This window comes from Poecilia formosa, unplaced genomic scaffold (genome assembly GCF_000485575.1).
Source record: "Poecilia formosa unplaced genomic scaffold, Poecilia_formosa-5.1.2 Scaffold340, whole genome shotgun sequence".
NCBI lineage: Eukaryota > Metazoa > Chordata > Actinopteri > Cyprinodontiformes > Poeciliidae > Poecilia > Poecilia formosa.
In genome coordinates, this window is record NW_006800279.1 from 77915 (window position 1) to 102947 (window position 25033).

The following is a 25033-nucleotide window of genomic DNA, read 5'->3' on the forward strand; positions in this document are numbered from 1 at the left end:
TCCTTCTGTATTAATGATAGGCTTTTGAATATGTTCACTTGAGTGATTATTACATCTTTATAACATTTGACGATGCTAAACGTGTGATGTGAACGTGATGTGTCCTGCATGCTAACACTATTATTTCGTACAGATCAGGCTGGAGAACAGAAGCACGTGCTATGTGCTAATGCTAACATCTCCCTTGTCAGGTTGAATAAACGGAGACCGCCTCCAAACCCAGACTTGACATCTTGTGGTTTGTCTGTGTTACTCCTTTAAAGTTTAATCAACGCTTAACGCAGTTCTTGTTTCCAACAGCCATTTATTGTGGACATGTCTTATAAAGTCCCCAAAAATACTGTCAGAACTAAAAAGGCGATACAAACCTAAATTTGTTCACAAAAATGGCTTATTTACATAAATAAAAGATACAAATCAAACAAACCCGTACCTCATTGGCTGCATTGACTCCAGAGAAATAAAACTTAAAACTTCTTACAATCAGCTTCTTCAGCCAGAATTCCCCATGTGGCTGTAAGTGTGCCAGCCAATCCTTTCCCCAGGCAACACATGGTCCATGAAACAAAACAAAAGTTCCCCCCACATTCGAATGCACCCTTGACCAAAACCAATGAGCATCAACACAAATTTATTAAAAGAAACTACCACACGTTCACCACTTAATGTTTTATATTAAATACAATGTAACTACTGCCACCTTAAACCAAACAACAACAACAAAAAAAAACAAATAAATCATAGTTGCCTTGACGGCAGCTACAGTCCGATCACCACATAACACACACAGTGCAGAAGTTCACCGGTCGCACCTGTGCATTGTGACATCCAGGCCACTCCGTGGTTAATGTTCTAGCACAGAGTCAAAATATAACATATAATCTCATGAAGAGGCTCAGTCTGCACTGATGAAGGTCAAGATAAGCTTTTATATGCATGTTTTGATGTTGTCTTGTGTTGTGTTTGGTAAAACACAACACAGTGACTTTATCAGTAAAAAGTGAGTTATAAATAGAGCATTCCTCCAGAATGGTCAGAGCAGCTCCTTCTGATCCACTTACTTATTAATTTAGTTAACTATATTTAAACAATGTACAGGGTGAACTCTGCTTGGTGAGAACTCCAAGTGTAGTGGTGTTATGGACTCATGCAGAACGCAGCCGGTGTGTAACACATTGTGATGGTGGCCAATGGCCATGCTTCATGCTCATGCTTGTTCCACATCAGGTATTTCAACTTTATACCCATATTTGCATGCAAGAGCAAAGTAGATGCTGTATAACATGACATACTAGTACAGCAAATAATATCAATTTAAGATCAATAGAAACATTTAATGTCAAAATATTCTACGCTTGGAAATTGTTCAGCAAAAACAGGGCAAGATCGACCAAAAGGACCATCGAAAACCAGGTGCTGCTGGACTGGCAGCCACACAGCTGACTGAAGGAGCTGAACAGTTTCACTGTGCTGCTTTTAAATGGATATTAAACTAGCCACAAAACTGCTTAAGGAATAAAGAAACACAACAGTTTGTTTCCAGATATTAGAAGAGAGCAGCAGCAGATCTGGATGAATTAATACTTTACAAGGAGAAGTCTTGTCTTTTTATCGCTCTTCTATAACGGTAAAACTTCTCTGAGTGTCTGCTGAACTTTGTGGAACTTCACCCCACACACACACACACACCCCCATCGTGGAGAAACACCCGTCACACACAGAGAGACGATAACTCATTAGACTTAAAGAAAGAAAGACAGCAGCAGTCAGCCGTTGCAAATGAGTCTGAATGGGATTCTAAATTACTTATTTTACCTTAAACCAGCACAACATTTATCTAAAATGCACAAGCGTTCACACCTCCTCGAATATTATGTCCTAAATACAAGAAAATGATTCATTCTGATAATGTTTCTTCTAATCAAAACATCCTTTTCATCTCACTTCGGCTATAAAAAAAATGTCCTTGGGGCTTAATCAACTTTCAGTATTTAAAAAAAAAGTGTCTGTGCCAGTGTGATAAAACATTTTATATACAATGTCTAAATAGCTCTTGACACACATTTCTAAAGGCTCTGCAGCACTGCATGATCCCAAAAGTTTAGATGTTCTGTCTCCTTGTGAAAGCTCTCACTCCTATGATCTAAATAACTTTGTCCTGATCTAAAAGCCACTCTGTCTAATAACTGCTGTAGGATTCCTAATTAACAGAATAAGCTTTGTGGGAATCTAAAATGACAGCTGAATAAACACTTTTCACACCAAACACCATTACGCCTCTAAGGTTGCTTGGTTCAAAACCATGTTGTTGTTTTCTTAAAAGGTTGTAATCAATTTTTTTATTTTTATTTTTTAGCAAATTTTGCAACAACGACGGCCAACCAAATCAAAGTTTTACATTCTGTCACTCTTTATTGCTAATGGCTTTATGCTACGGTACCAGCCTGGTCTTAAATAATGTAATCATAACCTACTTTGAAAAACTATAACATTACTCAAAATGAAGCAACATGATATTATTTCATCATAAAGTTAGACTTACACTTACAACTAAATGTTTTTTGGGGGAGTTTTCCACTTGGAACTCTAACATGGACATTTAATTGAAACAAACCAAGACGCACAAGTCTCTTTAATTCATAATACTTTTTATCATAAACATTCTTATTTTATCATTCGATTTAGATGAAAGATTCAATTTGCATTGTGAGAATTCACTGTAATGAATGTTGATGTAGTACCGGCAAACATCACAACAAATATGATTTGTGCTAGGAGACTATATCAAAGTTTCAAGGCACTTATGAAACAGAAAGTCAATCCAATCAAATCACCCAGACAGGATTCAAGTTCAATTACACACATTCCAGTTTGACCATCAACCTACGATCAAATCGTCTTTAAATCATTCAGGTTTCTCATAATAAAGTCAAACCCACCCACAGCGTCAGGCCCTGAATTTCGGTTGCATACAGTCGGATCACGACAGACTGCAATCTGCTTGACCCAGACCGATTCCAAAATGCCAGACGGTAAACGATGGTCTCATTAAGGAAGCCGGCTGAGTTATGAAGTCTTCCCTTCACTCCTCAGCTTCCATCCTGATTCTGCAGGCTCCCTTCTGAGCCTGCAGAAGGGAGCGGGCGCCTTCCAGCAGCGCCCCGCTCATGACGGGACGAGCGGCCGTCTGCTGCAGCAGGCCGCCATCATCCCTTTCATTAGTTTGCTGAAAAGCACAACAGAGGACCACAATGGTTTCAGTGAGCAGCGACTGATCACACTTCTTACTTTAACTTCCTTCATGCTTTAGAACTATAGCCAACAGACATGAAAACTGGGCGTTTGATTTTTTTTTATGTTGTACACAGGCATACCCAGACACAGTGAGAGGTTCTTTAAATATTTTAAAGAAATGCCTTATCTGCTATTTAGTCAGTCTTTGCTGCGTGGCAGTAAACTGATAAGTATTAATAATCAGAATCATCATTACTTTAATAGATTATGAGTAATTTGCTGACATATTTTCTGTGATTGCCATTCAGTATTAGCTTCCGTGTCTTTTAATAATGGAAATGTGCTTTTCATGGTTCACAGATTATCTATATGGGAACAACAGCAGTGCACAAATAGTAGCATTAAAGTTCAAATGAAAATTCCCTCTCGTGTTTTCGGTCTCTTCAGTACCAATGTCTTCTATATTCTTCTCCATCTCTAGTCATACGATTTTCATCAAAATGCTAGAAATTATTTTTGACCAAAACTATGCAACGAACAAATAATCATCCTCCCTAAAGTGCTCGAGAAAAGCTCATCCTTTTCTTTGACAGATTTCCAAGTGCATTGTTCATCTAATTTTAATTTAAAAACGACAAACAAACCATAAAATTGGTGAATATTGTGCAGTCAGTCTTGACATCATGTAAACACGTGTTAGAATCTTCACTCACCTGAAAAAGAAATCTGCTACTTTGCTACAGGATTCAGTCTGTGCTCACTCCTCCACCTAACGTGCCACATCCACACTGAATGAAAAAAAAAAGAAAAACATCATGTTTGATTTCAATGCAATCATGCTCTGATTTGCCATTGCTGATTGGCCATTGTTCCCAGGCCATAATCAAAAAGCCAATTTACACAATAAATAATGATGCTGTCAGTCCCAGATTCATCAGCTGCCAGGAGGGTTTATTGGTAGAATATCGTGGGCGCCGTGGAATCAGATCACTGGGCAGTTCAGCAACCAAAGATGACTCAAATGCAACTTTTAAGCCTCTAAGGCCCTCTTGTGGTCTTAGAAAGTAATACATCTAATATATTCATAATAAAAGCATCTCTAGATGAACATATTTCCATGTACATCTTTCGTATAGTTTAAATTTTTATTCATTTTATATTTAGGTCACATTTAAATGCATATTTTGTACATATTTTGTAAATTTTGTGTCGCTTGTTGTTTTACATTTGTATTTACTAACACTTAATACTTTGGATGGAATAATCTGTCAACAAATAAGCAATTTCTTCTTGGGGATCAATAAAGTTTACTCTATTCTATTCTATAACAGTGAGCCACAGGTGTTCATCTTAAGCTTCTGTTTGTTAAAAATAAAACTCAGTTTCCTATAATGGTTAATGTTGTTGCATGTGTTGCAAAGAGAAACACATGCAAGTTACTTTGTCTTTGTCAAAAACTGTTGAGAAAAAAAAACTCTCTTCAGTCGTTGTTTCCCAAAGACGTAGGAAGGACTCATTATTAGTAGTATTTTGGTTTAGTCTTGCAGGCCTCTAATGCAGAAATAATTAAAAGACCAAGATAATCTCCATATTCAGTGCAAAATGTCTCTGATCCAGGAGTAGGCACTGGCCCAGGGTCTGTAACAGAGACAATAACTCTTCCAGTCTCTTTGTAATACTAAGAACAACTGATGAAATGTTTATTTGAATTTTAAGCTCATGCTACCTTCTCAGATGTTTCTTTTTTTGTTGTTTTTCACTTCACCTGTGTCTTCTTTGTTTGATGCTGCTGAAATTAGCCTTTAAAATATTGAATCAATCAGGGGTTATTTCACTGTTTTAAGAAATTTGGGATATCCAAAGCCTATAGATCAGAATTAAACAGGATTATTGTGGAAGAAGTTCTTCGAGGCCCAGTTATGTTTGTATCAGTTCACATTGTCTATAGAAAGGACGTAAAGTCTCTACATGTTGTGGGATCTCACTCAGGTTCACAAAGATTTATATATGTATGTCTCATACAATGCAGAAATCTTAAATCATCCTGTATTTGTGTGTATTTTCCTTCCTGTCATTAGACTTTCCTGTATTTTTATGAATAGATTAATCAGTAGCTCAAGCCATTCAATAAATTAGGATATTATGTCGAAGCCCATTTATTTCAGGAACTTTTATTTATTTATTTATTTATTTATTTATTTATTATTATTATTATTATTATTATTATTATTATTATTATTATTATTATTATATTTATTTATTTTTACGAAAAGCGGTAGTCTCCACATTCAAACCCGGAAAACGTTTAAGGAAACGATGTCCATTAACACAATATGATTACCGATAATGCATGTATGAAATAAAATAACATTTTGAGCCACATTCCTACCAGTAGGTGGCGCCAATGCATGCCATATTTTTGCCAACAGCCAGTGGAGGGGTGGACGGGAGGGGAACTCATCGAGAGGAAGCAGAGACACCCGCTGAACGCTGAGGGAGACAGACGGGAGGATGATCACGTTAGCAGAAGCAGATGTGCTCCACGAGCACGGGAGACGCTGCGCGCCCTTCGAGAGGCTCTTTCCTCACCTGACGCTGTGCTGCGCCTTAGTGGCTTACACGATGCTGGGCGCCTTCATCTTCATGCAGGTTGAAGGGGGAAGTAAATCCAGCACCGAAGATGAATACCGCAACTTTCTGTCGCAGATTGTCGAGATGGTCCAGAACGATACCAGTAAGTCTGAGCGTATTACAGCTTTTACTATCTANTCTCCACATTCAAACCCGGAAAACGTTTAAGGAAACGATGTCCATTAACACAATATGATTACCGATAATGCATGTATGAAATAAAATAACATTTTGAGCCACATTCCTACCAGTAGGTGGCGCCAATGCATGCCATATTTTTGCCAACAGCCAGTGGAGGGGTGGACGGGAGGGGAACTCATCGAGAGGAAGCAGAGACACCTGCTGAACGCTGAGGGAGACAGACGGGAGGATGATCACGTTAGCAGAAGCAGATGTGCTCCACGAGCACGGGAGACGCTGCGCGCCCTTCGAGAGGCTCTTTCCTCACCTGACGCTGTGCTGCGCCTTAGTGGCTTACACGATGCTGGGCGCCTTCATCTTCATGCTGGTTGAAGGGGGAAGTAAATCCAGCACCGAAGATGAATACCGCAACTTTCTGTCGCAGATTGTCGAGATGGTCCAGAACGATACCAGTAAGTCTGAGCGTATTACAGCTTTTACTATCTACTGGAGCATATACATTAAAAAAAAAAAGATTTTATTTATTTATTTATTTATTAATTATCGTAGTGACAATGTTTGGAAGTTGGATCTAGGTACATAAGAGTTGTTCTTAGTAAAGTCATTCCATTAACCTGTTTTGTGGAAACGGTTCACTTTGTGGTTTTGATGTCCTCTAAGCATTCTCCTCTTGGTTTCAGATCATAATTCCTGCACACTCAGCCAAATAATTGACAAAGTTGAGAGACAAATGAAGGAATTCAAGCTCATATGGTTGCAGAGCCCCAGCAGATGGGATTTTCTTGGTTCCGTCTTCTTCTGCTGTACTATTTTTACAACTGTTGGTAAGTTGGTGTTAAAATGTGTGGTGCAATGTTGACAGGAAATGGATTTGTTGACTCTTTCTCCAGGTTTCTGAAGTGATGTCTTCCAAACTCTCACACAGCAGATGCATTAAGCTTCTGGGCGTTGCCCTGGTGTTAGTAACCAAAGTGATCACAAAGATGCTGTCAAAGTTCTCAGACCGACATAGTCAGGTTACACGCTGGATTTTGTGATGTATTCAAAATTAATTCAGTTTCTCATAATAATTCCTCACAATTAGTGCATTTTTTACAATATTAAAATATTTATACTACCACTCTGTGTCTGTAGAAACCATCTGCAGCTACACTGGACTCTCTTGCATAAAACATAACACCTTTCATTTTGCTACGTTCTTTTGATACCACCCACCTATTTCTCCATAGGGTGTCACTTCAGTCCTCATCTCTTGTCCTCCACCTCATTACTCTCATCCATCTTTGTCCTACACTTCCTGGCCTCATTATTCACTTCTATCCTCCCTGCTCCAGGTACCATGTTAGGACTTCTAATGCCTCGTTTCCAGAGTAGCATGGGTTGGTACAGTTTTGTAGGCTATTTTGACTGTTCCCAATGTAAAAGTGGCCCATACAGCCGACTGGTACCGACTGGCTATTTGTGAAACACTTCGATATTCTGAATATATATACATTTATTTACATATTATTTAGATTTTTATCTGGAATAAACCTTGAATAAACTCATTTAGTGTAGATCCAAAAAACAATGGTACCATATGGTTAAGGTGGAGCTACTAGTGCCACACAACACAGTTCATTGACTGGAGGACAGAAAAAATGTCTCTACTACAAAACATGAGACAGTATTGTGTCACATTTGTCATCACACTACTGTGATGCTACGCTAGATGTGAGAGTCCAACTGGTGAACACACAGGTCTTTGATAAAAAACTTCATCTTAATCGCTATGAATGTTGGAGAAGGCAAAAACTGACCTGTTTTGAAGTTACATCTGTGGTAAAACTGTACAGAAATTCTATGTAAATTCAAGCTTCAACAATTTATTAAATCACTGCCAGAAGCTTCTTGCCTCATGTAACAGGGTTTCCACGCGGGAGTAAAAGGTAGCCAATTAAATTAGCTCAAATTAAGGCCAGTAAAAGGCAACAAATAGAAATTGACTTGGTAGTTAATTTTTTCAATAAACATTTCATGACCCCTTCAATATATTTAGAATATTATGATGACTTTTTGTTTTAAGTTCCTTTTAACTATAAAATCTGTATTAAAAATGATATCTACTCCCAGGACCTGAGCTGATGTTCCCTCATCAACCAAGCGCTAATTAATTGTTTAGACCTTAGTTGGACTATTTCTTAGTTACCTCCCTTTAACTGTGACTCGTACGCTCTCTTACTCTCTGCACTATGTCCCAAACAGTTTATTGTCAGTTATTGTCAGACGTTTGTGTAGATCACTCAGCAACCTTGTCCCTTTAAAAATCCTTTCAAATTAAAAGCTTCAGTAAAAAGGTAACAAATAACTCTTGGTTAAATGAGATATATATATATATATATATATATCTTAATAAAGTAATTTACATATAGTTAAATCACTTCAACTCATTTGGCTACAACTCCAGAAGTTTCTACACATTAGAAAACATTTCATGTAAAAAGTCTGTTTTAAAGCAATCTACAAGTAAAACTTTCAACCATTAAACAAGGATCATTTTTAATAACACTTTAGCATTTTTGCCAGTCTCCCTGCATGAGGACCTACGGCTTGTCGCATTTTGTAGATGCGCCACCAGGCTTCTTCCAACCTGATGGAGAGAGAAGACAGAAAAAACAGGCCATTAGTGATGCACTTATTTAAAAAGCAAACAATTTGAGCATGATTCAGAGATGAAGGTTGACTTCCAGGCTGGATATCAATGAAACCTTCTGAACTTCCAGGTTGATGGGTCTGAAACTCTTCTCCCAAATGAGTAAGGTGGAGCAGGGAGTACTGGCAGCAGCTGCAGGGCTACATCATCTTCTGGATCAAACATAAGCTAGTGTTAAAATGTTGCAGTAACTAAAAAGCATGACAACATTTTAGAGAACATTTCTTCTGAGCTTCAATACCATGAGAGAGCAGACTCATGTTCTTGGCCATACAGAAGGTCTTCGTTAAGAACAAGGAGTTTGGGTTTCGCTTAATTCTCCTGAAGATCCTGGATGTAAAATTACAAAATCTATCAGAAAAGACAAAATCACAAATCAAACTTTAAGAATGACTGAATTCAATCTTATAGCTGTCTCCCCCGCAAATAACTTGTAATTACCCAGCAATTTCAAATGTTCAGAGTAATTTTATGTTCCTAAAAAATAAATATAGCACTTAATACAATAAAATGACATATATAATTTAATTTATAAGTAAAACTTAACTTAAACACTAACTTAGTGCTGAACAACTTTCAGCACCAACTTTAAATAAATGTTATTGTAATTAATAGTAACAATAATAATAAAATTGGCAATCATTAACACTAGGTATTGCCTTATTTTTGCTTTTAACTCGTTGCCGAAAACCAGTGGGAAACGGTGGTTCTCTCTCGGCTTAACAAGTCGCTCCGCCTGGTCAACTGACAGAGCGGGCGAGACGAGCCAGCGGCTGCAGGGGAGCGGAAAAGTCCGAACACGTCCGAGCATGTTTGTAATTAAACTGTATGTAGCGGTCACTCGGATTGAACAGCCAGACGCAGGGAGTTTCAAACGGGTGCAGTTTAATCTCGACCTTTCTTTCCATCAACACCGTGAAAACTGTAGTATAAAACAAAAGGATGCAGAACTGTTGGACATGCCCAGCTCTTGTATAAAACCACAGAAGGTAAAATGGGTTAGCAACAACAGGAATGAGAGTCAAAAGGCCGATGCTCAACAGTTGATTTGCATTTGCATGGCTCTCAGCAACTTCATTTAAATACGAAAACCTCTGCTAGGCCCAAGGGGTGGGGGGTGATAGAGGAACACGGACACACAGCATTTCTGACCATTCTTGGCAGTGCTCTACAATTTTCCACTCTGACAAAAACCTCTTGCAGATAGCCCTCAATCTCCATGCGCACAGCAGAACTAGGTGTTAATAGCTGTAGAAAATCCCACTTTTCATGCAGTGTGATCTGATCATTTATGTGCACATTATGTTCAGCGAAACAAGTTAATTCACACATCAGCAGGATGCATTTTGTTTGCATAGATGGACAGAAGAGAAAGAAAGGGAGAAAACAGAATGCAGTTTTCTCCATCTAATCCACCTTATGTTTCAAAAATTCAGAAATATTTCAGATGAAACTCGTCAAATGGTATCTATACTGGAGATAGTCTGTTGTCGGAGTCCCGGCTCTATCTATTTAAGTTTTATTATTTCCAACAGTGAATGTGTCGTGGATAAACAAATTATTGCTCTCTGAGCTCCAGCCAAAGTGAATGGCATGCAGTCGAATGTTAATCTACTTAAGATCAAAACAGACAATATATGCAGATGTTAAATATGAATTAGCTAAGTACTTTCTCATGTTAAATGAAAACTGTCATTTCGAGTTAATGTGGTTATTCAACCATTCTTCACTGAGATTGTGTGGACAGTTTTATGAACACAACGGTCTGTTAATAATGCACTCATAAGCTTAATGCCTCTAAGATGTTAGACGGAAAGAGACCGAGCTTTAATGCAGGGTGTGGTCTAATGCATAATATTCTTCCAGTTATTAGTATCTGTACAGATGAATTTGAGAACCAAAAGAAAGATGAAGGTCATGCTTAAAGAAAATGAAGAGGAGGTGGAGGAGATTTACCACAAATATACATTTATTTTATGAATATCTGTAAGATATTTGGACTGCGACATATGTTTGCCTTCTGTAGTCTATGTTTTGATTATACATTGTCTTCTTGCCATACATATCGATTAATAAATGTCTGTAGCTGATATTTGCGTGATATATCGTCCATCTCTCTCTGAGAAGCAGAGCATCACTCCACTCTGCTAATTAGATACTATAAGCATAGATTATTATTTACAAGAACATCAGTCTCACACAATCTAAAATAAGCAAATCTCAGGGGATTATGTTGTCTCTTCAGCTTTTCTAATGTTTATGATTAAAGTTCACAAATTTAAACATAACAAAACACATTTTCTTTTCTCAAACCTACTTCTCCTCCCATGACTTGACATGGAAGAAACAAGTGAAGATATCACTGATTTCTTCTGTCAGTTGCATGACTAAGTACTAAAAGGTTGTCAACTAATGGCTAATGGCTTAGCAGCAACAGGAAGTCCAGATCACTGAGAAGACAAGCCACTTTAGATTGAGAATGCCTTTTACATCGCCACAAAGAGCTTGTTAAAGATTTAGAGGCCTAGTTGCAGATTTGATTTTTGTCCTTGTACAATCAAAATCCATCATGCACTCGGAGGGAAAGCAAAGTTCTCACTACTGTCAGATTTTAAAAAAGAAATGTTAATTTGTTGGACTGGCACAAAATATGCTTTTCTTAAATTACCTTTTTTGGTTTCTTTTCAGATGAGGCTTGATATGACTACAGCGCGTTTTGGAAGTCTCTGTAATTGAAACGTTACTTTGTTTAATAGAAGTCGCACCCAGCAGGGCGTTTTGTGATGGTCTTGAGGAACATTCAGATCTCAGTAGCAGGAAGACGAAGCAGGTCTAAATATGTCAGAAGAAATGTAGGAAGGAAGTCGTTCAGAAATGTCCTGGATGGATATCCATTTACAATCCGTCGACAGCCTCACAACCTGATATTTTACTATGAAGTATTGTTACTGGAAAACTTACGGACCACTTGTTCTCACTGTTGTTTTGTCTTCTAATCACTCATGTGTCATTTACATTTATTGCATTTATCAACTTCACATTGTCATTCTGTTTTTCTTTCCACAGAAGGTGCGCCTGGCTCAGTGTCTGTGTGCTGAGCTGGTTTCAGTCATGGACTTTAACTTTATTATTTCTGTTTTTAACTGTGTTTACTGTAGATAATGTTTTTATTTTCTGGGGAAAGTATTCCTGGCTTAATTCTTCTGTGTTTAGTTGTACTTTTCTCCTGAATGCAGATGGACTGTTGAAATCAGAAGTTTGCAAACACTATATTAAAAAAAACATGCATTTTATTTTCCTTTTCGCACAGTCTGATGTGAAGTCAGAATAAACTTTTCCTCTTTTAGATCAGTTAAGAGTACCAGAATGTTTCCTATTTGCTAAATGCCAGAATAATGAGAAGGAAGTTTTATAGGCATTGTTGTTTTTATTTAATAGTTGGTAGGAATTTTGGGCCATTCCCCCTGACAGAATTTGGGGAACTCAGCCATGTTTGAATGTTACCTTGCTGACACACACACACACACACACACATCCGACTTTTCAGTTCTGCCCATAAACTTTCAATAGTATTTAGATCAGTGTTTTGTGATGGCTGCTCCGAAACACTGACTTTGTTTTTCTTCAGCTTCTTTGTAACCAGCTTGGCAGTATGCTTTGGGTTATTGTCCATTTGGAAGACCCATTTGTGTCCAAGCTTTCACTTTATGGCTGATATTGCATCAGTATTTCCACATAATGTTCTTTCCTCAAGATGCCATCTATTTTGTGAAGTACACCAGTCCCTCCTTCATCAAAACATTCCCACAACATACTGCTTCCAGCCATGTGTTTCACAGTTGGGCTGGTGTTCTCAGGCTTACAAGCTTTTTTATTCTCCAAGTGTGCGTGCACGCGCGTGTGTGTGTATTTATATGTGTGTGTGTGTGTGGTTCTAATTCGTAAAATCAGATAGCATGAGCTAAATGTCCACTGTTATGCTGACGACACTCAGGTAGGTAGATTGCAGGCATGTCTTGGATTGCAAATGTTCTGCTTCCAATTTCTAACAAAAATTGGAAGTAGAACATTTTTGGTTCTGGTCCAAATCGTCTTTGGACCAGAACCTCTGAAAAACAAACTGCTCAGTCACTTGATCTGGATGACATTAAGTGAATGTTAATCATTATATTAGTCTAAGGATTCTCATTAATTTGACTACATTTGACCGTTTCTTACAAGAAACAAGACACCATTCAGGAATGTAAGCAGGCTTTGTCCACCATGTTGATAAATTGTCAATTGCTCCACTGTGACTGTAGGATATGGACAAATCTACCCAGTCACCTTGCTTGGTAAAGTGCTCTGCATCATTTATGCGATGGTGGGCATTCCTCTCATGCTTCTGGTCCTTCTCGATGTGGGAGACTTCCTCGCGTTTGTGATGTCCAAAGCCTACAACTGCGCCCACAACCTCTTCAAGAAGTGGTTACGGTGGAGAACTTGCAGGAGAAGACCCTGGTCAAACCGGCGGACTCTGGACGACGGCACCTTTGTTTTCAGGCATGGTGGGGTGATTCGTCAACCTCTCGATATCCAGCAGGTGTTGAAATCTCAGGCAGATGTTCGACACCACTCTATTCATCTCCATAAAAACAAAGATATCTTTGAAAAGCTGCTGGCGAGAGATAATTTAATGATAAAAGATCCACTGCTCAGGTCCCTCTCCTGCCCTGAACTCGACCAGATGCCAAAACCACCTAGTGGATTTGCCATATGGGATTTCTCGGGGTTAGGGAATGTAATGGAAGACTTAGACGTTCCATTTTTACTAATTCTTTTCATTGTATTTGCATATATTTGCTTCGGAGGAATAATTCTACCACTGTGGGAACCTCAGATTGAAGGATTTGACTCTTACTACTTTTGCTTCATCACAGTTACTACAATTGGATTTGGTGACATCACACCTAAAGACCCCAAGTGCTTCTGGATAACCTCCGTTTTTACTGTTGTTGGCATGAGCATTATGTCCATGGCTTTCAAGCTAAGCCAAAACAGAATTGTTTCTTTTTATCAATACTGCATCCGGTTCATTGGCCGGGCAAATACTGATGTGGAAAATGTGGAAAAAAAGTAAGTCAAGATCTTCTGAATCAACTTTTGGGATTGTAGAATTTAGTATTTCCTGGATTTAAGCAATTATTTATTGTGTGTTTTTCATAAGAATGGTTAATTATGAAGTCGTGCATGTGGCAAACACTTTATCCAGTGAATGGCTGTCATGATTAAAGAGATTTTTCAAACATTTAAAGGGGTAGTATTATGTTTTACAGTCACGTAGTTTTCCACACAATCAAGTAACTGTTGCCTTCATTTCTTATAATGATGTATATATATATTAGTTTAATGACTTAAAATTGGGCCTCTGTCTCTTTAAAACCCCATGCTCTTTCTGAAACTCTGCCTTCAGGAAGTCATTACAACATGGCTTCTCTATTAACCCTTTAACAACGTTTTTACCAGTGTATCACTGAGGTGTAGCTCCTTTAATGAGCTCAGCAGAAGCACAGTTCCTCCTGGTGTTTGCCAACTGCTTCTGGCTAGTTTGAAGGAGCTGAGTAGGTGAGTTGTGTGAGAGAGGTGCTCTATGAGGCAGAAGCATGGAAGCTTGGAACCGCAACCGTGAGGTTCCAAGCTCACAGCTCGCCTGCCTTCATCGTAGAAGGCGGGAGAAGGAGATGAACCCTCCTGCTGTCTTAAGAGATGGGGTCATTTGTGCTTTTACAAGTCTTTTTCATGGTTTCTGATGGGACAACCCCCCTCCCCCAACTTCTCGCTGTCAGACCGTAATATTTGCCGACCTCCTCCTGAGCGTGTCAAAGCATCTCTCGTACATGCATGAGAGAATCATGTTGATACTCCCAGGTATGTTTTTGATGAGGGAATAAGATGATGTAAAGCTAAAAGACCATTTTTACATAATACTGACCCTATAAATACTCATCAGGATTATCCTGCAAGAAAGTGATTTGACAGCTTTATTTTTGAGTATTGCATGAGATGTTTATCCAAAAGATTTACTGCAGAATATGCAAAAAAAAAAAAGTCCATATATTTTCTTTACATGGAATTGATTGCAAATTATTTGTGCTTTGATTGTTGTATTTGTTCTTTGTAATTAAAGGCATACCATCCTCAACTTGAATCTGTAGCCGACTTCTTCTCATGCCAGAGGTCAGCTATGCATGGATTGTTATTTAAGTTTACATTTTTAAACGTGTAGCAGACAGCCACACATGAAACGCATAGAAAAACACATGGAAGCAAAACATAGAAGTAAACAGGCCCACATGGAGGGACAGTAGAACGACCAATGTACAGTGAGGTAAATTAACCAGGATGCCCATCAGCAGTCTCATTTTGTAGACTGCTGATGGGCAGTCTACAAAATGACTGCCCGTCAGGTTCTGTGTTGGGGTCAGAGGTCAAAGGGTGGCGCCATCACATAATTGATTATGTCACATTGAATAATTATGTGTAGTTATTCTCATGACTAATGAAGTCATGAGAAACATCAAGAATAACTCAGTTAAATTCTTAATTATCTGTCACACTAACATTATTACCAACAGCTCCCTCTGTCAGGTTCTGTGTTGTGCATTTCTTGGATGTGGGGAGATTCTGCTGTATCAAACCAAAGTCTCATTTGGGATAGTAATTTTAGTGCACAGCCAATTATTTGAAGACGAGAAGCAGAGGATGTGGATAAATATGTGAAACTGTCCAATTATTACATGCAGACTGCAGTAAGATAATCAGAATGATGGTTCAAAATAAAAAAGGCTTCATTCAGACGGTCCATAGGGGTTGGGGATGTGTTGTATGACTGGAACAAAGGTTACATTTTATTTATTAAAATCCACCATCACGTGTGGTTTGAATTTAACATTAAAAAGAAAAAAAAAAAAAACAATGACAGGATTGTACATTTTGTTTACTGAATAAATGTAAAGGATTCTGAGATCCTGAAACTTCAACGGGATAAAGACTCGTATCATACAGGCGAGGTGACACGGATGGAGAGCAATCTGGATCCTCAGGCTTCCATGTAGTGTCTGGAAAATGTTCCCAGATATGAGGTGAGTCCTGTAGCAGAACAGCTAAAGCACTAGGTAAATTAAATCCTAAAGGTCCTTCACATTTTTTTTTATTAATTCAGTTTATTCAGTTTAATCATTTCAACAGCTTGTTGACTTCCCTGCCTGAGGAAATAAGATGGATTTGTTTTATGCAGATGTCAAGAATCCATATGTTTTCCAAAGCAAGACCTCCTCTGGGATGCTCTGTGCCAGCCAAATGGAAGGGTCATTATGACACGACTGAGTGTGTGACCGACACTCTCACAACAGTGAAGTGTTGGGGTCAGAGGTCAGAGGGTGGCGCCATCACATAATTGATTATGTCACATTGAATAATTATCGTGTGTAGTTATTGAAACAAGAATTCCAGATATGAAACTATTGGCCTGAATGGGTTTTTAAAATGCACAATGACCTAAAGATTATTACTAACGAACAACAAAGGAAATGTTTTGAAGTGGCAACTGCAACTTCCTCACCTCTAAGTCCCATAGAAAATTTGAGGGCAAGGCTGAACATTTGAATGTGAGCAAACTGCCCCTAAAATCCTGATGGGATTAGGAGGAATGGGGCCGACCGCTGTTCTGAGAAATTTGTGGAGGGTTACCCAAGTCGTGGGGTTTCTAACGTAATTCGCCCAGATACTCAGGAAACGTATTCTTCTAAATTTGAGAAAAGTTGAAAAATGCCTAAAAATATCTGACATTATTTTTTGACTTTTTAGCACATTTTATACTTTTGGTAATCCTGACATAACACATGGTCACTTTGGTTGGATTAAAGGTCAGACAGACTATGCTTCTTTTTTAACATGATGAAACCATGCAAAGGGAAAACGGGAACATGTGAAGCTCACACAACGAGGTTCCTCAGGTTGCATGGACCGTCCTGCGAGTTAGCAGTGCTAAGCAGGTACTTTGCTGCCCTCTGTGGGAATGGATACGGTTAAACATATTAGGTTTTATTATCACCTAGAGCAAGTAGGAAAAGAAAAACATTGCCACATCCAGCTACACTGGATAATTTAATTCAGTTTGGTTTATATATCACAGATTCACAACAAAAGTCATCTCAAGGCATTTTTCATCCTTCACTTCTGTACTATATTGTGACCATTAATAGAGAGCATAAAATAGAGAAATGGCTTAAATTTAAATTGTCATGATTGCTTGGTTTGAGGAAAAATATCTTCATAAAAACACGTTTTCTAAGTTCTAATATAAAATGGCAGTCATAGTGTAGTGTACGTCTATTGTAGATCTGAAGAGGTCATGTTAAAGCTCTTGTGTGTTGCTGAAAATTCCTCAAGTTGAGATGGGATGGGGAAAAATTCAAGTAATAATCCCATAAAAATAAAATATTAGATATATTGTACTCAACTTTCTCTGAAATGACGTTCCGTCCAATACGCTGGCTGTTCGTTTAAAACATGGGTGTCCGGCTCCAGACCTGCCAGTTTTAAATGCATCTCTGCTCCAATGCAATTGATTCAGATGATCCAGCGACGTCATCAGCATGTTTAAAACTCTGTAGACGTTCTGCAAATGAACCATCATCTCATCCAGGTGTGTTGAACTAGCGAAAGAACTAAAACACACAGGACAAAGGTCCACGAGGACTGACTCTGAACACCACATGCAAGTGTGTTGTGTCTACAGCAAGAGCACCAGATGGTGCTGTTGTCAAGCAATAGTAGAGAGTATAAAGTGCATAAAGCCAACTTTTACACCACTAGGATTGTTTTTTTTTTCTAAAGATATCTATTACATAAACTGTAATAGAACATTTTTACTGCCAGTTTGAATTAAAATATGTAAATGCCAAAAGAAACAGTGAAAGATATGCTATTAGTTAGTGTTTGTTCCATCTGCCCATTCGTTTTCTAGCACACTCATCCTGGCAGGGTGACGAGGGCAGTGGTGTCTGTCTCCAGCAGCCATTGGACGACAGGCGGGAACACCATGGACAGGTCTCACCGTCCGTTGAAGGCCGTGTTTTGTTCTGTTTTCTGCAAAAAAAAAAAAAAAAAAAAAAAAAAAGGTCCAACCAAAACCTTAAGGGCAAAAACCTTTTAAATTGATTTTACTTTACAGGTGCGTCTTATAGAATTTTTTTGAAAAGTTTATTTATTTTAGTAATTACAACTAATGGAAACACAGCATTTAAGATGAGATTATTACAATGGACCAATTAAAATAAATAAACAGAAATGTAGGCTCAATAGAAAGTTTAATACATGCTTAAAGGTTATGATTTTCTAAAGGTACATTTGAATAATTTATTGGATATGACAGTTAAGTCTCCAAATCACCAAATGCACTAATCATGGCGAGGCTAAGAGGGACAGAAGACTCTAATCCTGACAGCAGTCGACCAGAAGCAGAAGGCCTTCGTAAGGAACAATGCAAACCGCTGTGCCAACATCATGGTCATAAAGTTCATTTGTTCATAAAAGTGTCATACTACTAACAGATTATATGGCAATCTTCTTTCTTACAAAAAAAATACAAACAGTGTTCTCAACAAAACACTGTGTCTTCACATCAGGTCTGGGCACTTTAATCTAAATATCAATACTATCAATACCAGGGTGAAGCTGATCAATACTTTAGCTTCCAGTCTCTCTTCCATATGTCCAGCAAATTACTAAACTTTGCTCAGAGTCAGTATTTAAAATGCCAACTATCAAGAGCCTACGTTTTTTTTCATTTTAGAGCAGGATTTTATTTTATTTTTTTAATCTTTACAATATTTGTTCTCATCATAACATCACCTTTCTTAACAGCACAATCTGTTTAGTTCCTCCTAAGTACAGCTCGACTCCAACACTGCGCCCAAACAGCACATCTCTGTTTTAGCTCTCTCAATTTTAGCATGCCGCTTAAAGACAATTCATACTGGAACTGAAAAAATAGGCATGATGTGTTCAAAGCTCAATGAGGTTTTTCTCTAGTCTGTGGAATCACTGGCGCCTTAGTTTATATGGCACTGGATGATCATTTTATTTTTATTGTTTTTATTGTACTGACTGTTTTTGTTTGTTTTTTTTTGGGGGGGGGTTTGTTTTTTACTTTTTATGGACCATATTTATGTCTGAATAAATAGGAATAAAAATGTTAATGTATGCCTCAAAACTTAAATATTACTATGGCTGAATACAATAAAATTTTTGTGTTAAGTGTTGAAGGAGAAAATAGTACGCCTGTTTACAATACATGCATATTACAGTGACAGTCAGGTGATAAACAATTTTGTGTAGTAAAAATGGAATTATTAAATTTTTCTCTATATTGTGTTGTATTGTAGTCAGTTAATAAAAATAACTTTCATTAACCCTAATTGCCCTGTATTTTATCAAAATTATTATCTTCTGACTGAACTCAAACCACCAAAATATTCAATGATAATGACAGAAGAGGAATGAAAGATTTGGTTTGTTATAAAAGAGTTCCTCTGTCTGCTACGTCACATCTACTTTTAGTGTAAACCATGTTAAAAAAAAAAAAAAAAAAAAAAACTTCTCATTTAGCATCTCTGCTTCTTCTGTGTCCAGAAAATGTTTATATTACAACATTAAATGTGAATATTCTCCAAGAAGCAGCTGCATTCTGGTTCGCTTTTCTTCAGCTAAAATTTAAAATTTATATTATGTTATTTATTTATTTATTTATTTATTTATTTATTTATTTATTTATCCACGGGGGCGGGAATTTGTGTTCCAGCGCATTTGACCTGATGTTGGGTGTAGAAACAGCAGCTTTCTGACGGCGTTTCAGCGCCGCGCCGCAGACGGACGCTGAGGGACTGCTCTCATCCCGGGCAGCGCTGCTGTTCAAACCCTGGCTTTGTGTTGTTGGTGGTGCTGCAGCATCTCAGCTCTGATCGCGTGAAGACAGGTCTGACGGGGACGTAAACATTAAGAGGGGGGTGACGTCAGCAGCAGCAGCTCCAGTCAGTAAAAAGACTTCACCTCCTCCACCTCCTCCTCCATCTGCGCTGCTGCCTGCTCCCCTGAGGTAGGACAGGAGTTCCTCTGAAGGCTCACAGTTTCATTCTAACCTAACACTATTTCTTTATTTTTCTTTATTTTTTTATTTTTTTATTTTTTTTAAAACTTTTCCCATCATTTATTCAGGCAGAGTTAAAGTCCTGCCGCCGCTCCGCTGGGACTAAAACACCATGGGGGGACTAGATGCGCTCCGTCAGTTCACGTTGATCAAATGGCTGAGAGAGGAGCGACAGTCCAGGAAACTGATTCTCTTCATTGTTTTCGTCGCTTTGCTCCTGGACAACATGTTGCTGACGGTGGTCGGTAGGTGCAACCAGGCGCCCCTGCATGAAACTTTTGCACTTTTCTCTCTTTTCTAACTTATGTTTTGTTGCCCCCTAAAATAATTTCTGATCTTCTTTTCTACATGACCGTATTTTAATCCTTAAGCACAGGCGTTGAAACTATAAGCTCTTCTGCGGCCACTTATCACCACCGTGTTGTATTTGTATATTTGTATATTTGTATGTTATTATTATTATTATTATTATTATTATTATTATTATTATTAAGATAATAAGCTACGATAGCAAAAAAAAATACGTTAAACAATTTTTGAGATTTTTAATGATTCAGTTGTGTTTTTATTTAGTTATTTTGTTTGTTGTTGTTGTTGTTGTTGTTGTTTGGTTGTGTTTGTGTTTCGGGCTGCAGGGATCCATTTTGACTTCATCTCTGTTCAACACAGACATGTCCTAAATCATTGTAGGACCTGGAACAGGCCTGATCATTTACATTAAAACCACAACTGTATCTTCTCACTTCTTCTTCCTTCCTTCCTTTTTTATTTTTATTTTTTTTACCAAGACTATCTGATTCTTTATAGGAGATTTTTGCGTCTGGACAGAAAACTTAAGAAAAGCGACCATGATCTGGCAAAAACACAGCAAACTTACTAACACAATTCAGACTGTTTCTCCAGGCTAATTTTTTTATTTTTATTTTTTTATTAATGTCATTTTTGCCTTCATGCACCATGCCAAATTTCAACTCCACAGAATATGTGTTCTGCACATTTGAAAAAAAAAAAAATATATATTATATATTTTGTGCCTCACAGTCGCCTTTTTTAAAAATCCACCAGGCACATCTCTGTAACCCAGTCCTACTGCAGCCGTTGCTTTGAGCCATGCCTTGTAGTGAAGGTAATGCAATTTCTGAATAGCTTCTGAGGGCGGAAAAAAGCGCATTTAAAGGGGATTTACTATGGAAGGAAAGCATTTAAATGTTAATGTCTTGAATATAAAACCTAAAGTATATGTTTAAAAATATATTTTTTCTTGCTTCTTTGCTATTTTTTGTAATTTTATTGTTAATCATTTGATTGAGTCACAATTTTAAAGCTTAGACTCTTAAAATTGTTCATAAATACTTGTTGTATACATGTCAGGCTTTTGTGCTGCTAACGTGGTCGCGGCTACTCGGTTCCGGCACCAAGAACATTTCCCTCCAAACGACATTCCTTTTGTCCTTTAGGCTTGCCAGCATGCCTAAGTGGGCCCCATATGGGGAAAAGGAGGGCAGACCAGATGGGTCCCATATGGGTTTGTCCGCGGGTTCCACGATGGCCCCACATGGGTTTGCCCATGTAGGGCCACAGCCCACATGGGCCCTACATAGGCCCTACATGGTGGTGGGCCCACATGGGTTTGCCTATTTAGGGCCAATGTAGGGCCCACGTAGACTGTGGCCATAGGGAGGGCAAACCCATGTGGGGCCATCGTGGAACCCGCGGACAAACCCATATGGGACCCATATGTCTGCCCACCTTTCCCCCATATGGGGCCCATCTAGGCATGCTGGCAGGGAGGCTGTTTGGCTCTTCGATCTTCAGTCTGATAAGTAATATTTGTCTTGAGATCTTCCGCCATCTTAGAACTCCAAAACTAAAAGCCACATGTCTAAGCAAAGATGTTCTGATCTTGTGTAAAATATTTCAGTGCGATGTCAGTCTGCCTGGATGTTAACCTGGGATGGTTTACGTTAAAATATCTCCTGGTCTTTTGAAAGCTGTGCATTCAGCAGCTGTTTGAAAGTGTTGGAAAGTAAACTAAAGATAAAGAGAGACGTTACTAGTCATGATCATTAAGTTAGGTAGACATATTAGAGAGTAAAATGTATTTATATAGCACCTATCAGGGAGATAGGCTTTACAAAGATGCAAACATAAAATCATAAAGACAAAAACTAACATAAAAGGTAGCAGCCTGTTATTATTACTTAAAGAAAAATGTTTTGTGATGCGTTAGAATAAAACTTTGACAGCTTTATTTGGATACTGATGTATATTAGTCCTGTTTCCCTGTGCCGCTGATGCGTTGCCTCTCTGTCCCTGTAGTTCCCATCATTCCCAGCTACCTGTACAACCTGGATGAGTCTGCGGATGTGGAGATAAGGAACGGCAGCCTATCGCCACAGGCTCCCTCCGGCTCTTTCCACGCTATTGTGTCTTTGTATGACAACAGCGTCAGGTTATCGGGCTCCAACTCCACCATCGGCACGGCTGACCCGGCCCGCCCCACCCCGGCCCACGCTCCGCTTCCACGCAACTCCTCCGACTGCCCTCAGTCCACCAGCAGGCTGCTCAACGAAAATGTCAAAGTTGGGATGTTGTTTGCTTCCAAGGCCACTGTGCAGCTGCTCACCAACCCCTTCATAGGGCCGCTGACTAACAGGTACGGCTCTGCTCTGCTTCGCTCTGTGAGTTACAGATCGAGCCGTTCCTACGTTGAGCTAAATGTCGACATGCGCCTGAGTGAACAGCTTCTTAGGGATTATGCTTCGTACCACTTTTATACACTTTGCCTTCATGTTTTAAGACCCCAAAGACAGAAAGTTATCTTCTTTAGCCAATTTAATAATGAAACAATCACTGACTAATATTGATAACAATGATTCAAATTTGACCCTTTTTGTTGGATTCCAAATTGGGTCAAATCTAGAATCTGTAACCTTCTGCTAATTTTGAAACTTCAAAACAGATTTCATCTGAAAAACTATTTTTGTTTCACAAAATGAAGACTCTGACGGTCTTCCCAAACTGTTTTCATTCACGGTTAAGATCAGAATTATTATTCCCGCCGATGAAATTACAGAGCGCTCTCAATAATTCAGTTCCTAGCCAAAAGATTTCCCATGAATGTTTGAAACATGGCGATGTGATTTGGAAGTCTGTTCTTTGGTCCAAAGAGACCAAACCTGAGCTCTTTGGGCACAAACAGCGATACTTTTGTTTGGAGAAGGAAGAGAGGAGTCTTCAACCGTAAAACCATAGTTCACAATGTTAACGGTGGTGGAAGCATCGAGCTGCGATGATTTGTCATGGAGTATGAAGAGACGTGGGTCAGCGAGGCTACTGTCAGATGTACGACAGAGAGGCCACGCGATTGGCCATCAAATGTCAGGAGGCGTAACGATGTTGGCCTCTCCAATGTTTCAGTTTTTGGTCAGAACATCTATAAAACATACTGATCAAACTGGTGGAGGTTTTCCTCTTAATGTTTTGGAAGCAGTATGAGTAGGTGCAGTACTAAACATGGCCACGTCCATGGAAACAGTGAGAATATGAGTTTCGGTCAGAGGCTGTAGTTGTTCCTAATGTACAGCAGAGAGATGCTGCCTCAGAAACGTTCACATTTTTAATGCAGATAGGTGGACTTTATGTTTATTTAGTTCTAATCATTTATCTATTACCTGTCAGGTATTTATTATTTAATGTTTTTTTAAAATTATTAATACTGAGTACGGAGGTCCCATTTCCAATGCAGTTAGAAAAATATAATAAGTGGTAAAGTAAAAACTAATTTGATCAATAATCAAGATTTTTCTGCAGGCTCCTCTAAAATAAATAGAACCTCTGAAATTAAGTAATGAGTAGCATATCATCTAAATATAAACTTGTGAGGGTTTTTGTTTAAATGTGCGCACTTTACTAGAATGTCATTAACATATATTAAGTTCACTTTTTATATATTTGTAGTAAAATCTTAGACTGGTCATTGTTTTGTTTGATTTATTTAGTAGTAATGGAGAGAGCTCATTCCAAAACTACTGAAATAAATGATTTAAATACAACCACTTTGTATCTCCAGTCATAAACTGAAAAGTTTTTAGTTTTGTTGTCAGGGTGATAAAAACCCGGTGGAAATAAGAGTAATCATTTCTGCGTAATAATTTAATCCAACAATCTAGTTGCATTTTGCTGTAATCTTATAGTACGTACACTATTACCTTTCGGTTTTCTGCTCACTGTTTAGTTTTATATATTTTCGATCGATTCTATGTGTTTTGTTTCCTTAATTCACTGTATGGTTTTAATCATTTTTAATTCTAACGTTTGTGTTTTTGAAGTGTCGCTGTCTGAATCGTTTGCAGCATTTCGTTCGCATGCTGTCGATTTTTTGAATGACAAAGTGTCAAGTATCAAATGAGCATGTGAGCAAGCTGACTCAATAAGAATCAATTTATTTTTAATAGGAATTTGGATGTAACATTCTTAGCTATTAATTTAGATAGAGTTAAAAAAAAAACATATTGAAAATCTATGCACAGATGGATAAACTTACTTGGCCTGTTTGGTTTAAAAACTCCTCAACTTGATTCGTTTAGTCAGAACTTTCTTCAGATGTTATGGGAACCTAATGTGATTTTGCAACAAACTCTACAGAGGAAACACTGGAAGAGAAAAATATCTGACATGAACCAGACTGGATGGAGCTGCAGCACTGAGACACTTCTTACACATCACAGGCTTCCTGTCAGAAACGGCAGAAATTGTGAATTAAATTTCCCGTTGTGTTTTTAAAATGGAAAGCATAATTGCATGTATGGTCTTATCTATGACAATGTCTAACAAATAAAATAATAATAATAATAATAATAATAATAAAAAACAGACTCCCCTTAGGGGGTTTTGATGAAATGGTAAATGACAGTTTGATGAGGAGTTTTTTGTGGATAAAGATTCATAACGACAGATCTAAAACCACTGGCTCAAACAGAGCAGAATTCCTGATTACGGAGGTTTGGATGTGTGTGCATGTTTACATTTGCCTGGTTTTCCCCAGATGACTACAGTGTGAGGGAACTGCTCAGATTTCAAACCAACAGGAGTGTGACAGATAGAATAAGAAGAAAAAGAAGAAGAAGAAGAAGAAGAAGAAGAAG

General features: G+C 38.2%; 2 protein-coding genes and 1 long non-coding RNA gene across 6 annotated transcripts in view; 2 read left to right on the plus strand and 1 right to left on the minus strand.

The window, feature by feature from the left end:
• Positions 1-13991, plus strand: part of kcnk18 (potassium channel, subfamily K, member 18) — a 22873-nt gene extending 8882 nt beyond the window's left edge. Inside the window, exons 2-5 of one of the 4 annotated variants that reach the window (XM_007573907.2) lie at positions 3181-3185; positions 5673-5968; positions 6687-6830; positions 13000-13991. In XM_007573907.2, coding sequence (XP_007573969.1) covers positions 5746-5968; positions 6687-6830; positions 13000-13817 — 1185 coding nt within the window. In that variant the 5' untranslated portion in view covers positions 3181-3185; positions 5673-5745 and the 3' untranslated portion in view covers positions 13818-13991. Of the gene's footprint in view, positions 1-3180; positions 3186-5672; positions 5969-6174; positions 6459-6686; positions 6831-11386; positions 11427-11764; positions 12050-12999 lie in introns of those variants that run through there. The other 3 variants (XM_007573909.2, XM_007573906.2, XM_007573908.2) reach the window with 3 other exon arrangements.
• On the minus strand, positions 2637-4199 carry LOC107833188 (uncharacterized). The gene is made up of 2 exons (XR_001658899.1): positions 3948-4199; positions 2637-3226 (listed from the first exon to the last, which is right to left on the minus strand). It is a non-coding gene; the product is annotated as an uncharacterized LOC107833188 (long non-coding RNA).
• A 5636-nt stretch (positions 13992-19627) lies between the features above and the next one.
• slc18a2 (solute carrier family 18 member 2) overlaps positions 19628-25033 on the plus strand; it is a 29495-nt gene continuing 24089 nt past the window's right edge. Inside the window, exons 1-3 of the mRNA XM_007573910.2 lie at positions 19628-19835; positions 19955-20131; positions 22206-22542. Of these exons, the coding sequence (XP_007573972.1) occupies positions 19999-20131; positions 22206-22542 (470 nt within the window). The 5' untranslated portion in view covers positions 19628-19835; positions 19955-19998. The remainder of the gene's footprint in view (positions 19836-19954; positions 20132-22205; positions 22543-25033) is intronic.